The sequence below is a fragment of the Mustela erminea genome, chromosome 14 (assembly GCF_009829155.1).
Source record: "Mustela erminea isolate mMusErm1 chromosome 14, mMusErm1.Pri, whole genome shotgun sequence".
NCBI lineage: Eukaryota > Metazoa > Chordata > Mammalia > Carnivora > Mustelidae > Mustela > Mustela erminea.
The window spans coordinates 59,713,654-59,728,360 of NC_045627.1; the positions used below are offsets into that span (position 1 = coordinate 59,713,654).

Genomic DNA, 14,707 nt, shown 5'->3' on the forward strand with positions numbered 1-14,707 from the left:
GTAATACCATAAAGTCCCTAGAAAAATAATATCCTAAATTCTTGTTTTGTAGGGTAAAAATTCCATTGATGCAAGTGAGGAGAATCCAGGTAAACTTCCTTGTTCGACTTTTGAAGGATATGTTTATATTTTCACTTTTATTGCTATCAAAAATAAAATAATTTTTTTTAATAGTCATGAGAAAGAAGAGAGGAAGAGAAGATGAATCCTACAATATTTCAGAGGTCATGTCAAAAGAGGTAAAAATAAAGTGGGGAGGGCCCATAAGATTCACTGTTGAGTAAAACTTGTGGATTTCGAACTACATTTAAAGCTGTATGGATTGCTATTACATACTTGGCTTTTCAGGCTGTGAAGGGACTGTTTCAGGGAAGAAAATGGCACTGTCTTCCTGTTTGCTAAGGGAATGTGAGCTTGGCCTATTTAGAAATTATTATAATGAAAAGTTACTATTATCAGATATTTCTCATGACTTCAAGATCTTATCTTCAGAACTTTGTTCTTGTTCCTTGTTGAGGACCTTTAGGGAACTGAAATCATGTAGTCATTTTTATTTTATTTTTTATTTTTTAAAGATTTTATTTATTTGAGAGAGAGTGAGAGCACAAGCTTGAGGGAGAGGCAGACTGCCCGCTGAGCAGGGAAGGGAACCTGATGCCGGTCTATCCCAGGACCCTGGGATTATAACCTGAACTAAAGGCGGACACCTAACTGACTGAGCGACCTAGGCGCTGCCCATCCCCCCCTTTTAGTCCCTTTTAAAACCAGATCCTTTTTTATTTTCTTGTCACATGTTACTTCATAAAATAGAAATTAAAAAGCATATTTAATTATAACAAACTTTAAATATCCCTTAGGCATATTTTAATGTTACATTCTTACATTTAAAAAAAATTGTAACATTGTTATTTACTATATTTTTCTGTAACCTGAGATTCAGACTCTTGATATCTTCATAAAGTATAAAATACAAAATTTCACATACTTATGTTTTGGATGCACTGTAATATTTTCCTTCTTTTTTTCTTTCATTTAAAAATAATGGTCAAGACCCATTTGATTGATTATGAACATGGCCTACAATTTGAAAAACACTATTATTTAAGTATTACTTAGACTTACTGAAATTCAGGCAGTTATACATTTATCAGATGTTGGTAGCATATCAGATGTGGGCAAACTTTATCTTACAGGTATAAGATCAATTGATCAAGGAGCTTAGTAGATAACGGTCTTTGCCTTAGCTTTCATCCAGTGAGAAATAAGTAGTCAGTTGGGCTCTCTTGAGCTTATAAACGGACTCTAAACTGAGGCACTAAGTTCATAAAATTTTCATTTAGAAGGTGACATCTGAGTTGTGACTTGAAGCATAAAAGTCATTTAAAGGTTGGGGAGAGTTAATAGGGAAATAATAAGATATAGAAAAGGTAGTGAAGAGTGTTCTAGGAAGAGTGAATAACCTTTGCTAGAATAACCTTTGACAGACGTCCAGAGGCAGGAGAGATCCTGGCAATTTCAAAAACTTTAAAATACATATTTGTTACCAGTTTGTATATAAATGAAAAGGTGGTAAGGAGGGTCAGGAGTTTAGTTACAAGGTTTAATTTTTAACAGTGCTTCATAGATAATATTAGGTTTGTTTTGACTGATTCACACATTGTTTTTCAAGAAGGTTTAGCTTAGTCATTGTATTTATTTATTTTTACTTAGTTTAAAAGACAGCTCTGTTCCTTATATCACTTCAGCCTTAGGTATGAATATCTATACTTAAATAGTACTTTACATACACATGTGACAACACATGTTAAGTATGTATATATATTTTTGTCAGCCACTTAACTCATGTGTCCCATCATCCTACATATCTTAAGTTTAAGATACATTTGAAGTTTCTTGAAAGTATCTACCATTTCATCCCCTTTGTCCTCTGAACATGCTATTCTCTGCTTGAAGCCTACCCTAACTTAAATCTTTAATGATTATGTCCTGATGATAACTTTTTCAGATAATTTGATATAATACTCCCCTAACTCATCAAGTGACATTCAGGTATTGCTTGTCTTCATAACTTTAGCATCTGTTTTTCTTTTTTTAAAGATTTTATTTATTTATTTGACAGAGATCACAAGTAGGCAGAGAGGCAGGGGGTGGGGGTTGGGGGGTGGGCAGAAGCAGGCTCTCGGCTCAGTGGAGAGCCGGATGTGGGGTTTGATTCCAGGAACCTGAAATCACGACCTGAGCTGAAGGCTGAGGATTTAACCCACTGAGCCACCTGGGTGCCCCCATACCCTTAGCATCTACTAGGTACTTCAAAATCAGAGCACTTCAATTCTGTATTTTTAATTTAATTGTCTTTGCCTCTTGCTCAAAATTACAAACTCAGATGTCTATCCACAGAGGCCTAAAGTGGGATAGAGTTGAGACTGTAATACATTTGGAAGTGAATCCTGAAATACCAGGAGTAGTCACAACTTAGACTGTAGAGCAGGGTTTGGAAAACCTTTTCTGTACAGGGTCAAATAGTTGTTGGCTTTGAATAGTTGAGTAGTTGGATAACTAGTCAACTAGTCAACACTGAACTTGGCCTTTTGTAGCCTGATAGCAGTCATAAGCAGTCATAAACTAAGCAAATATGCTCAACTTTGTTCTAATTAAACTTTACAAAAACAGGTTGCCAGCTGGAGTTGGTCTACATGCTATATTTGCCAATCCCTGTATTAGAGGATTATTGTCATATGTGATTTCGGATTTAAGTCTCCTCAGTAAGCTTTGGCTTAAAAAAGAAACAAAACAAAAACCCTGGAAATTTTAGGAGCAAATAACCCAATTTTTAAGTATTGTTAACTAATGCAGAGTTTTATAAGACACTGTAACCTTAATTTTGCTTGAGGTCCACCAGTTTTGAGTCCTGTATTTTAATTACCTTGAGAGCCTATCCTCATTTCTTGGCATGAAGATAGAACAGAATAGAATATTCTATAGAATATTAGAATAGAATATAACAGAACAGAATAAATACTTGTTGAGTAAATAAATGAATGAACTACGTATATTGCTACTTTATTTCTGTTTTCTAGGAAATTTTGTCTGTGGCTAAAAAAAATAAAAAGGAGAATGAGGTAAGAGATTTATGAGAAACTAAATATAGGAGCCATATCTGTTTCTCTGATCATTAATTCCTTTAATCTCCAGTGTACATTTTTTTCTCACTAGCTATTCTATTTCTTAACCTTAAAAAAAAAAACTTACTTCTTTCTTATCCTGTCGTGCTGCTTACTTACATAATCAACTTAAGGTGTTCTACTGCATGGTCTTTAATGTGTAAATATTAGTTTATGGGTCCTTGGGAGTTTAGCGGTAATGCGAGTGCCTATAACGAAATGCATTCCACGTGTATATATTCCACAGCTTGTGGAAGCTCTAAGAGGTTCCTTAATCTTGTTTCTCACATGAAGTATTGTGTTTGGATCTGTTTGGGAAGGGTTATAAAAATTAACTTACCTATCAAAGATTAATAGGCTCTTGGGAAAATTGATGACATTATAAATAGGAGCTATTCTTTTTGCCCATCATAATTTTGACCAAAATTTGTTTCTTATATCAGTGCACTAATTTTTATTCTTTGTTCCGTATAAGGATTAGTTTATGATACAGTTAAAATTCAACAATATTAAATGTAAATAAGAGTAAGCATTTTTTTATAATATATAATTGCATATTTATTTAATTAAAAGATTCTATTTAAGAGTGTGCCCATGAACAGTGAGAGGGGCATGGCAGGGGGAAGAGGCAGACTGGGAAACAGGCTCCCCACTGAGCAGGTGGGGCAGGGCTTATTCCCAGAACCTTGGGATCATGACCTAAGCTGAAGGCAGACCTCTAACCTACTGAGTCACCCAGGGGCACCTTTAGTTACATTTTCAAAGATAAAGCTTCAGTCTAATTTCCCATGACTTAATATGGAATTTTGACCATTTTATAGTATGCAGTAAGTAAGTGTGTACCATGCTTATGTTAATTCTGATGAATTTTGATAAATGTATGCATTCATGTAATTACCACCCAAATCAGGATCTAGAACCTTTTCATATGATAGAAGGATCCCTTGTATCCCTTGCTAGTCATTTCTCCCACCACCAAACCTGGAGGCAACGACTTTTTTTGACTTTTGTCGAAGACCAGTTTTGCCCAGTTTTTAACCTTTTTCACAGGCTGTTTCATACAAATAAAATCCAAACATGTATCTTTTATTTCCTGTTAACTTGTTACTCAACATAGTTGATACTCATTTATATTGTTGAATTTATAAGTAGCTTTTTAAAAATTGCTGAGTAAAATTCCATTGAATGAATATTATAATTTCTTTATCCATTCTCTGGATGGGCATTTGAATTGTTTCCAGTTTGTGACTTATGAATAAGACCACCATGATAATTTGTGTACAAGTCTGTATGGACGTGTTTTCTTGTTCTTGAGTATATACCCAGGAATGGAGTTGCTGGGTCATATTGTAAATGTATGTTTTAAGTTATAAGAAAATTCTTTTCCTGAAGTGAACACACCATTTTACTCTCACCAGCAGTGTATAAAAGTTTCTGTTAAGAAAAATAAAAATAAAATAGAAGTTTCTCTTGATGTTACTACCAGCATTTCATGTTAGTCTTCTTAATTTTAACTGAATATGAAATGAATTTCACATTTTACTGAATGTGAAATAAATCTTGTGTGGTTTTATTTTGCATTTTCTTAATTGCTAATGTATATTTTCATGTTCTTAATGGCTTTATGTTTTCTTTTATAAAGTTTCTATTCACATCTTTTGCCCGTTTATTGTTACCTGCCCTTTTATTGTTGATATATGAGTTCTTTAAAAATGCACAAGTTCTTTGTCAGATTTATGTACTGTATTTTCTTTCAGTTTGTGGCTTGCCTACTCATTTTCTTAATGGTGTCTTTCAGTAAGCAGAACTTCTAAGTTTTACAGTAGCTCAGTTTATCGCTTCCCCCCAACCCCTTTGGTAGTTAGTGCGTTTTTGTCCTGTTCTAAGAAATTATCCGAGGTTATCAAGATACTCTGTTTTCTTCTAAAAGCTTTATGGTTTTGGTTTTGACTTTATGATGAACATCACAAATGAATTTTATGTATGGAATGGTAAAATTCAGGGTTTGTAATTTTCCAGTTGAATGTCTAGTTGTAGCATTATTTGTGACTTCTCATTTATAAGACTTCCATCTGAATTGACTCAATCCTCGTTTTCACATTCTTAAATGTGAAATAAAGAGTTGTGGACGTCACTAACCAGTAAAATCTATCATTTATCATAAGTTGGTAATGCGTGTCATTACAGATAAATTGCTACTCTTAAGTGTGATGTAGGGAGTTCTTAAACTTTATTTACTTTGCCCCCTTTTCTTCAACAACTGTAATTTAGACAGAAGTAAATGTTCCTGTTTCCTTGAAAGGATTTTTTTCCTTTCTATTTTATAGACATTATTTTTAATTTGGGTGAAAGAAATTATTATTAAGAAAATAGTTTAATAAATTCTTGAGTCGCTCATTTAAAAAGTTTGGATGGGAGGTACAGTTGTAAAGGTCATTTCAGTAGTATGTGCCTGTAATCTGTAAGAGTTATCTCAATTTTTTTTTCAATGGCTTTTGCGTTTGTGAGAGAATGGGGGTAACTATCTCTAAGGTTTTATTCAACAAACGGTTTTATTTCTATATACTTAATGGGTAAATTTTGATTAAATTTTCTGATAAATAGAGGGTAGCAGCATTATGTATCAATGTTCTAATTAAGCATTTTTTCTTCACAGAATGAAAGTTGTTCTTCTAATCTCTGTGTAGAAGACCTTCAGAAAAACAAAGATTCAAATACTATAATTAAAGACAGATTGTCTCAAACGGTTAGGCAGAACACTAAATTCTTTTTTGACCCAGTTCGGAAATGTGATGGACAGCCAGTACCCTTTCAACAACCAAAACACTTCACAGGAGGAGTGATGCGATGGTACCAAGTGGAAGGCATGGAATGGCTTAGGGTAATGAATTCTCAATTTTAATAGAAGATATTGGTTCATATCTGTATAATAGTCTATTAATGTGCTGTAACATAACTTGAGTTGTTCCTTCCAAGTTCATTATTAAATGTGAAATTCTGTGTGTAAATACTTAACTTTCAAATTTATTTATCTAGACTAAATTTTTGGTATTTTATTCAAGATTGCCAACACATCTGTGGTTTTGATAACCAATTTCTCACACGTGTTATAACCATGAATATGTCAATCTTATCATTATTATCACTGGGTAAAAAGAAGAAATATAAACTGTTGCTAATCCAGCAGGTGTTTATGTCTGAATTTAAATACATTGTGTATTGTTTTGTCCAGATGCTTTGGGAAAATGGAATTAATGGCATTTTAGCAGATGAAATGGGATTGGGAAAGACTGTTCAGTGTATTGCTACAATTGCATTGATGATTCAGAGAGGAGTACCTGGACCTTTTCTCGTCTGTGGCCCTTTGTCTACACTTCCTAATTGGATGGCAGAATTCCAGAGATTTACACCAGATGTAAGATATGTTTCCTTTTGTTGAATATATTATCATTTCTATAATTGTTTTGTTGCCTGAATTGTAAAATTATTATTATAATTGATTTTTGTACTACATCTTGAGGGTTGTGTTTTTTGTTTTAAGTTTTTTTAAGTAATCTCTACACCCAGTGTGGGGCTTGAACTCATGACCCCAAGGTCAAGAGTTGCATGCTCCTCTGACTGAGCCAGCTAGGAACCCCTAGTTGAATTATTTTTCAAAGGTTAGCAAAATCCATGTTACGTGTATACGTAAGAGTAGGTGTTAGTAATCTCAGGTATTTGCCAAAAATACCCCTGAATGATTTTCAGTGCATTGGATAATTTCATTCACATCAAGACTGACATAGGTAGAAATTATTTCTCTTACTGTGGTGTTTTCCTTCCATATATTTATATGTCGTCTTAGCCATATCCTTGCCTTATATTTGATTTGTTTTCATGGCTTATTTTATTCTCTTTTATTAGTAAAATAATTTTTTAGAGGTGATTGACTCATTTTGCTATAGAAAAATAGAGTTAAGATTAATCATCTTTTTTCTCCTTAATGATAAATTTTGTATTTTCCAAATTGTTAATAATTTGCATTTTGTCCTTAAGTTTGTTACAAATCAATATAAAATCTTTTAGATTCCTACTATGCTATATCATGGGACCCAGCAGGAACGTCGAAAATTGGTAAAGAATATTCACAGACGAAAAGGGACACTGCAGATTCATCCTGTGGTAATTACTTCATTTGAAATAGCCATGAGAGACCGAAATGCGTTACAGGTATTGGTCTCTATTGAATTCTTTGTGATCCATAAACCACATTTTTCTTAGTTCATAGCACTTTTGCACCATCTGGTAGCATTTGTTGATTTTTTTTTTTCCCGCCTGATGGAAACAGTGGATTGTGTTCTACAGATTCTTTCAGAAACCAAAAGTTGGCATTAACAGATTAAGAAGGTTGTAGTCTTTAACAAGAAAATTGAAACGACAGCACCTTAACCTTTAGCCATAATATCATTCTAGTGTGTTAAATTCAGCTAGACATAAACCTAATCTGAGACTATGTTCCAGATATGTCTGACATGTGATTTAACTATATAGAACTTACCCATTTAATTTTAATTAAATAAGAATAGCATATATGAAGACAAGTTATTTTTAGACTGTCTTATGGCTATATGGTGTTTTAGTGTATGTTGTAGCTACTTAATTAGTGCTCAAGTTATGTAGTTGGAAAGTTAACCTTTGCTCATTGTCTCTCAGTTTTTTTTTGGTATTTGCACTTCTCTATCACTGCTCCACCTATTTCACATTTAGTTCTAAATTTACAACTGTTCCTTTTTCTGTCTGGTATATCAGAATTTACTTGTGTGCTGGTGGAAATTTGGGCTATGAATTGCAGTTACGTTAATTCTTCACAATAAAAGTGATATACACTGCTTGTAGAAGAAAGCATACAGACTTCAAAGCAGTTGTAAGTCTGAGAATGCTGAGAATTCTGAGAATATTAAGTATTTTTGTTAGCATATAGATATAATTTATTTATTGTGTCTTGAAAATTCAGTTTTCTACTAAATAATATAACATGACCTTTCTAGTTATTTTGACCTCCCTATCCTGACCATATTGGAACAGATGAGCCTTATTGTCAATTCCATTTGCTAGTGGTTAGAATTTTTATAATTTTCCCTTTCACTGAACTTAGGACATTATTTTAAGGATCTTCACTTTGAGGGTACAGGGCACTTATTCCTGACTGGCAGCAGAAGTATCTGTTAACTTAGGAAACTTTTTTCTGGAGGGGGAAGATTTTATTTATTTGACAGAAAGATAGCAAGAGAGGGAACACAAATAGAAGGAGTGGGAGCAGGAGAAAGAAACAGGCTTCATGCCAAGCAGGGAGCTTGATATGGAGCCTGATCCCAGAATCCTGGGATCATAACCTGAACCGAAGGCAGACACTTAATGACTGAGCCACCCAGGCACCCAACTTACAAAATCATTTTTCAGAACCCTCATTTCTGTTGCATTGGGTTTTCTCGTTGCTTTTACGTATTCATTTATATTTGTTTTGCTTTTTTATGGTACATGTCTTATAGTGAGAGATTACTTAGGTTATCTGGTATTACCAGCAAAAGCAGTCCCAATTTATTTTTTTCTTTTAAAAAAAAAAGTCATAATATTAAAAAAATTTTTTTTTAAGATTTTATTTATTTATTTGACAGAGACAGGGAACACGAGCAGGGGGAGTGGAAGAGGGAGAAGCAGGCTTCCCACGGAACAGGGAGCCCAATGCGGGGCTCAATCCCAGGACCCTAGGATCATGATCTGAGCCAAAGGCAGATGCTTAATGACTGAGACACCCAGGTGCCCCCCAAAACTTTTTTTTTTAAATTCTGCTATGAATCTGTTAGAATGAAATGCAAAATATGTCCCATTTCATGTTCTTTCCCCCAATTTGCCAATCTTGTTCTCCAAGGATACCTACAATTGCCAGCTTGGTATTTATATTTCCCAGAAATAGTCCATATTTTTGCATTTTTAAACAGCAAAATAAATGAACTTTAAGACTACATGATTAAAATAAAAGAGAAAGCACAGATAATAAAAATGAGAGTAAGAAGCTTTGTGCAGTGGCAGTATTGTAGCCAATGAGGTTTATCCGAGGTGCAATTATTGCTAATTGAAAAATGAGAGTAAGATTTTTGTTGTTGTTTTGCTTTTTTTTCTCCTTTGAGTTGATGATGCTCAGAGTAAGATTGTAGTTTTGTTGTTTTTGCTTTCTTTTTTTTAACAAGGTTTTGAAAAATGAGAAATTATATTTTTATGACAACTTACTGAAAGTAGATAGATGGCCTTCTGTGAGGATAGAAATTACTAAAACTGCCCCCAGAAGAAAGGCAAAGCCTAAACAAATCAGTAATTATATTAAGAAACTGAGAACACCATCAGATTAGAATGTCCATTTCAGATGAAGTTCTCAAGAATGAAAATTCTAATATTTAATGTTTCAGAGCATGTGGCACTAATAAAGCTTTAGTTCTTTTTTAGGAATCTAGTATAACACTAATCAAAACCTGATAAAGCATTACCCAGGGAAACCACGGACTGCTTTTTTTTTTTTCCCTGTTTCTTTTAAGATTTATTTTTAGAGAGAGATAATGAGAGGAAGCACGAGTGGGAGGGGTACAGGAGGAAGGAAAGAATCTCAGGCGGACTCCACACTGAGTGCAGAGCCCAGTGCCGGGCTCCATCGCACAACCTGAGCCAAAATCAAGTAGGACACACAACCAGTTGTACTGCCCAGGTGTCCCCAGACTGCCTGAATAAAGAATGTGAATAGAAAAAATTTAAATACATAATAGCAGGTGGACTTTATTATTTCATAGCCAAGGGAAGTCTATTTTAGGAACAAAAGTATGCATCAGTTTTAGAAGATATATTTATCCTTTTAGTAGATCAGAAGAAAACATGACCATCTCAATAGATACAGAAATGCCATTTGATAAAATCGAACATCCATCCCCAAAGAAGTTTTATTTTTAGAATTGTTTTTTTAAAAAATTGTAATATCATCATTTTAAAGTTTTTCCCTAAATTCCTTTTCTAGCACTGCTATTGGAAATACTTAATAGTAGATGAAGGACACAGAATTAAGAACATGAAATGCCGTCTAATCAGGGAGTTAAAACGATTCAATGCAGATAACAAACTTCTTTTGACTGGTACTCCCTTGCAAAACAATTTATCAGAACTTTGGTCATTGCTAAACTTTTTGTTGCCAGATGTATTTGATGACTTGAAAAGGTAGGTAAGCCAGTTATTTAACTATTTTCTATATTTTTCTAACCTCAAATCTGCTCTTAGTCAAAATTAATTCCTTTCTCCTAGGTAGTTGGATTAAAAATGATAGCTTTTTGGCAACTTCTTTGTGGTATATATATGTTAATATAATTGATTTGTGGAGTAGGTTAAGTTGTAATCATTTTTTTCTCTTACAGCTTTGAATCTTGGTTTGATATCACTAGTCTTTCTGAAACTGCTGAAGATATTATTGCTAAAGAAAGAGAGCAGAACGTATTGCATATGCTGCACCAGGTTGTGATTTTGTCTTATTCTGCTTACTATGGACTCCGAATGAAAAAGGAACTGCATAGATTATCTTTTGTAATAGATTTTTAAAAAGTGACCTCTAGGGCTGGGAGAAGAGCAAGGGAATAAGTTACATCTAAAGGGGGCAGGGGACTCTTCATTTTTCAAGACTTGATAGTATTTTTATTTATCTATCTATCTATCTATCTATCTATCTATTTATTTATTTATTTAAAGATTATTTATTTATTTACTTGACAGATAGAGATCACAAGTAGGCAGAGAGGCAGGCAGATGGAGGGGGGAAACAGGCTCCCTGCTGAACAGAGAGCCCCATGCGGGGCTTGATTCCAGGACCCTGAGACCATGACCTGAGCCTCTGAGCCATGCAGGCACCCAAGACTTGATAGTACTTTTAAAGGAAAAAAGAGAAAGAAGGGATTAAGAGGTGTGTGGAGAGAGTATTGCCTGAAAGCATACGAATTCACATACGTTTATTCATGTTTAAATTTTAGATTCTAACACCTTTCTTACTGAGAAGACTAAAATCTGATGTTGCTCTTGAAGTTCCTCCAAAACGAGAAGTAGTTGTTTATGCACCACTTTCTAAGAAACAAGAGATCTTTTATACAGCTATTGTGAACCGTACAATTGCAAACATGTTTGGATGCAGTGAGGTAGAGTATGGCTTTGACATAAAACTGGAAATAACAGTTGGTATTGGAAATTCCTTGATTAATTTCAGTCTTAGATCTTATCACCTGTTTTTAGGACTTAAAGAATATGAATTTCTAACTAGAGTATATAGCAATAATGAAAGTTGTCTTCTAGGAATTCTGTGATCCTACTAAAATTGAAGTGATGGTTCATGCATTAATTGCTTTATAGTTATCTGGAATGTTTGTTAAAATTTTTTATTCCTATCCCAGATTAACCCAAATTATGCTATGTGGGGATGGACTAGGAAATAACAGGCACACACTATATACAAGAGTTTCCCAGCTAGACCAATCCCCCATACACAATCCCTTTATAGGAGGTTACTGGTCTTCAAAAATGTAATAGAATACCTTATTTGAAAGAAATATCTTCTTTCATTACCCACCATATTATATTAAAGTAGAATGTGATTATCTTAAAAGATTAGGGGACCCTTAAATTTTGTTTAAATGTCTAGACTTTCTGCTGTATACCATGTACCAGTCTATTTTTCAAGACATTTATGGTTCTGTACATTTCTGTTTTGTGTAACCTTTAGATTCTGTTCCCCAATTTTTATTATAATTAAAGAGAGGATCTGGTTTTTGAGCTATTAGAAATTTATAATCATTGCTTATTGTGAGGAATTTCATTGCAGTGTTATACCAGTCCAAAGAAATGTTCTCTAATGCAGATATGTGGTGCTCCTTAACTTAACCCTAAGTTACTAAATTCTTTTATATAAGTTCAAAACAATTCTATCCATCCTTAATTTTTTCCACTGAGATACGAAGGCATTTACTATAATGCTCTGATACTGTCATAAGCATTTAAAATACTTAGACTTAATATGACCACATTTGCACGTGGCCAGAGTTTATGGAGCCTTTATTTTGTGCCTTTGGAAATTCCTAAACTTGATAATGAAAGAAAATTATTTTTTTCTTTATATCTTAAAACATTTGCACGTAAAAATATTACAGTCCACTTTTATGTATTTAGAATTTAAGTGTATAGGTTCTTTAACATATATTCCTTTTTAATTATTCACTTTTAGAAAGAAACTGTAGAGCTAAGTCCCACTGGACGACCAAGACGGCGAACTAGAAAGTCAATAAATTACAGCAAAATAGATGATTTCCCTAATGAATTGGAAAAATTGCTCAGTCAAATGCAGCCAGAAGTAGACCGAGAAAGGTGTGAGTTTAAAATAAATTTAAGTGTTCTTTAAACTGTGATACTTTTTGTATTTCTCACATTCATGGATTATATGTTTTTGGTAGAGCTGTTGTGGAAACAAATATCCCTATAGAATCTGAGGTTAATCTGAAGCTGCAGAATATAATGATGCTCCTTCGTAAGTGCTGTAATCATCCATATTTGATTGAGTACCCTATAGACCCGGTCACACAAGAGTTTAAGGTGAATACCATTTAATAATGTACTATTTTGATTTCTGTAACTACCCCTCTGTCCCTCCCATTCCTCGCTCCCCACCCTTTCTCCTGCTCCCCCTCAAATAAATAAATCTTTAAGAGAAATCGACATTTGTGCTCTAAGTTTAAACTTAACATTCTGTTATTATAAAGCCTCTGGGAGAGGAGTGAGAAGGATAGTTCAAGGTTGGGCTTAGATTAATTTTTTTGTGAAATCGTTCATTTTATTTATTTTTTGAGAGTGAGTGTGTGCTCAATGTTGAGCAAGGGAGAGAATCTTAAGCAGGCTCCATCCTCCATGTTGAGCCCTATGTGGGGCTTAATCTCATGAAGCCGAGATCATGACTTGAGCTGAAATCAAGAGACAGACAACCAACTGAGCCATTCAGTTGCCCCCATTTTAAATTCCAGAGTATGTCTTTCCTTGAGAAAGAATTGTCTTCTGATTTAAAAAGATCAAATGATAAGGTCATTTTGTTTTTTAAAGTTTTATGGAGACTTGTCATTGAGAATGAACTATTTACCTAGATTTTATTTTGACAAAAACAGATTATTGGTAATTATTGTAACTGTTTTTTCTGTTCCTTCTCTGCTTTTAAGATTGATGAGGAATTGATAACAAATTCTGGGAAATTCTTAATTTTGGATCGAATGCTGCCAGAACTAAAAGCCAGAGGGCACAAGGTGGTACTTTTGATCGGATTTTTGATTATTTAATTACTTCTATTAATTAGTATAGATACTAAGATATATTTAAATTTCAGGTGCTGCTTTTTTCACAAATGACAAGAATGTTGGACATTTTGATGGATTATTGCCACTTCAGAAATTTCAACTTTAGCAGGCTTGATGGAACCATGTCTTATTCAGAGAGAGAAAAAAATGTAAGATTACTTCAGTCATACATACCAAATTATCTTTTGTAACTATCTAGGTTTCTAAAGTAATGTTCAGAGTAGAATCACAAATTGATAGACTAAAAACCTTGTAGTAGGCTCAAACACAGGCATTTTTTTTAACTGATTTTTTTAAAGATTTTATTTATTTATTTGACAGACAGAGATCACAGGTAGGCAGAGAAGCGGGGAAGCAGGCTTCCCACCAAGCAGAGAGCCCAATGCAGGGCTCAATCCCAGGACCCCAATATCATGACCTGAGCCAAAAGCAGAGGCTGAACCCACTGAGCCACCTAGGCGCCCCAAACACATAAACATTTTTATTTAGTATTAGTAAGTCTTAATTTTTTAAAAAGATATTTATTTATTTATTTATTTGACATCAAGAGACATAGCGAGAGAGCAAGTATAAGCAGGGGGAGGGAGAAGCAGACATCCTGCTGAGCAGGGAGCCTGATGTGGGGCTCAGTCCCAGGACTCTGGGATTCATGACCTGAGCCAAAGTGAGATGCTTAACGACTGAGCCATCAAAGTGCCCCTTAATGTTTCTTAAGTTATATATTTTTCTGGTCCAACTTGATTTAATAATATCCTACTTCACTACCACTGTAAGAATATTGAGAGAATAATACTTTTTTTCCCTCCTGATTTTGGCTCTTACCTCTACCCTAACATTTCACTGAAAATTTAAAATCTAAGCAGTTGAAAGAGTTTTATAGGAACATCTATAAATCTGAGAACCTGTCATTAAGCTTATACTATTCCTTTTGGTCATATGCTTGTGATACAGAATCAGTCTATTTCTGTATCCATTTAACATTTTATCTTTTGGGGAGCACTTTAAAATAAAATTATAGATAATAATTCCCTTCTATTATTTTGGCATATTTTGTCTTTTGGGGTGAATTTTACGTATCATGAAGTGCATAAAGTCAAGTGTACATTTTCTGAGTTTTGATGAATGCAAACTTAACATCAGCTCAGCAAGTTCTCT

General features: G+C 34.0%; 1 protein-coding gene and 1 pseudogene across 1 annotated transcript in view; both read left to right on the forward strand.

Moving 5' to 3' along the window:
- HELLS (helicase, lymphoid specific) overlaps positions 1-14,707 on the forward strand; it is a 38,831-nt gene that overhangs the window by 12,408 nt on the left and 11,716 nt on the right. The window contains exons 5-17 of the mRNA XM_032313909.1: positions 53-89; positions 175-239; positions 3,078-3,119; positions 5,818-6,042; positions 6,394-6,576; positions 7,227-7,370; positions 10,201-10,397; positions 10,592-10,688; positions 11,198-11,359; positions 12,439-12,578; positions 12,665-12,803; positions 13,418-13,501; positions 13,582-13,701. Coding sequence (XP_032169800.1) covers positions 53-89; positions 175-239; positions 3,078-3,119; positions 5,818-6,042; positions 6,394-6,576; positions 7,227-7,370; positions 10,201-10,397; positions 10,592-10,688; positions 11,198-11,359; positions 12,439-12,578; positions 12,665-12,803; positions 13,418-13,501; positions 13,582-13,701 — 1,635 coding nt within the window. The remainder of the gene's footprint in view (positions 1-52; positions 90-174; positions 240-3,077; positions 3,120-5,817; positions 6,043-6,393; positions 6,577-7,226; positions 7,371-10,200; positions 10,398-10,591; positions 10,689-11,197; positions 11,360-12,438; positions 12,579-12,664; positions 12,804-13,417; positions 13,502-13,581; positions 13,702-14,707) is intronic.
- LOC116573835 lies at positions 9,213-9,297 on the forward strand (annotated as a pseudogene).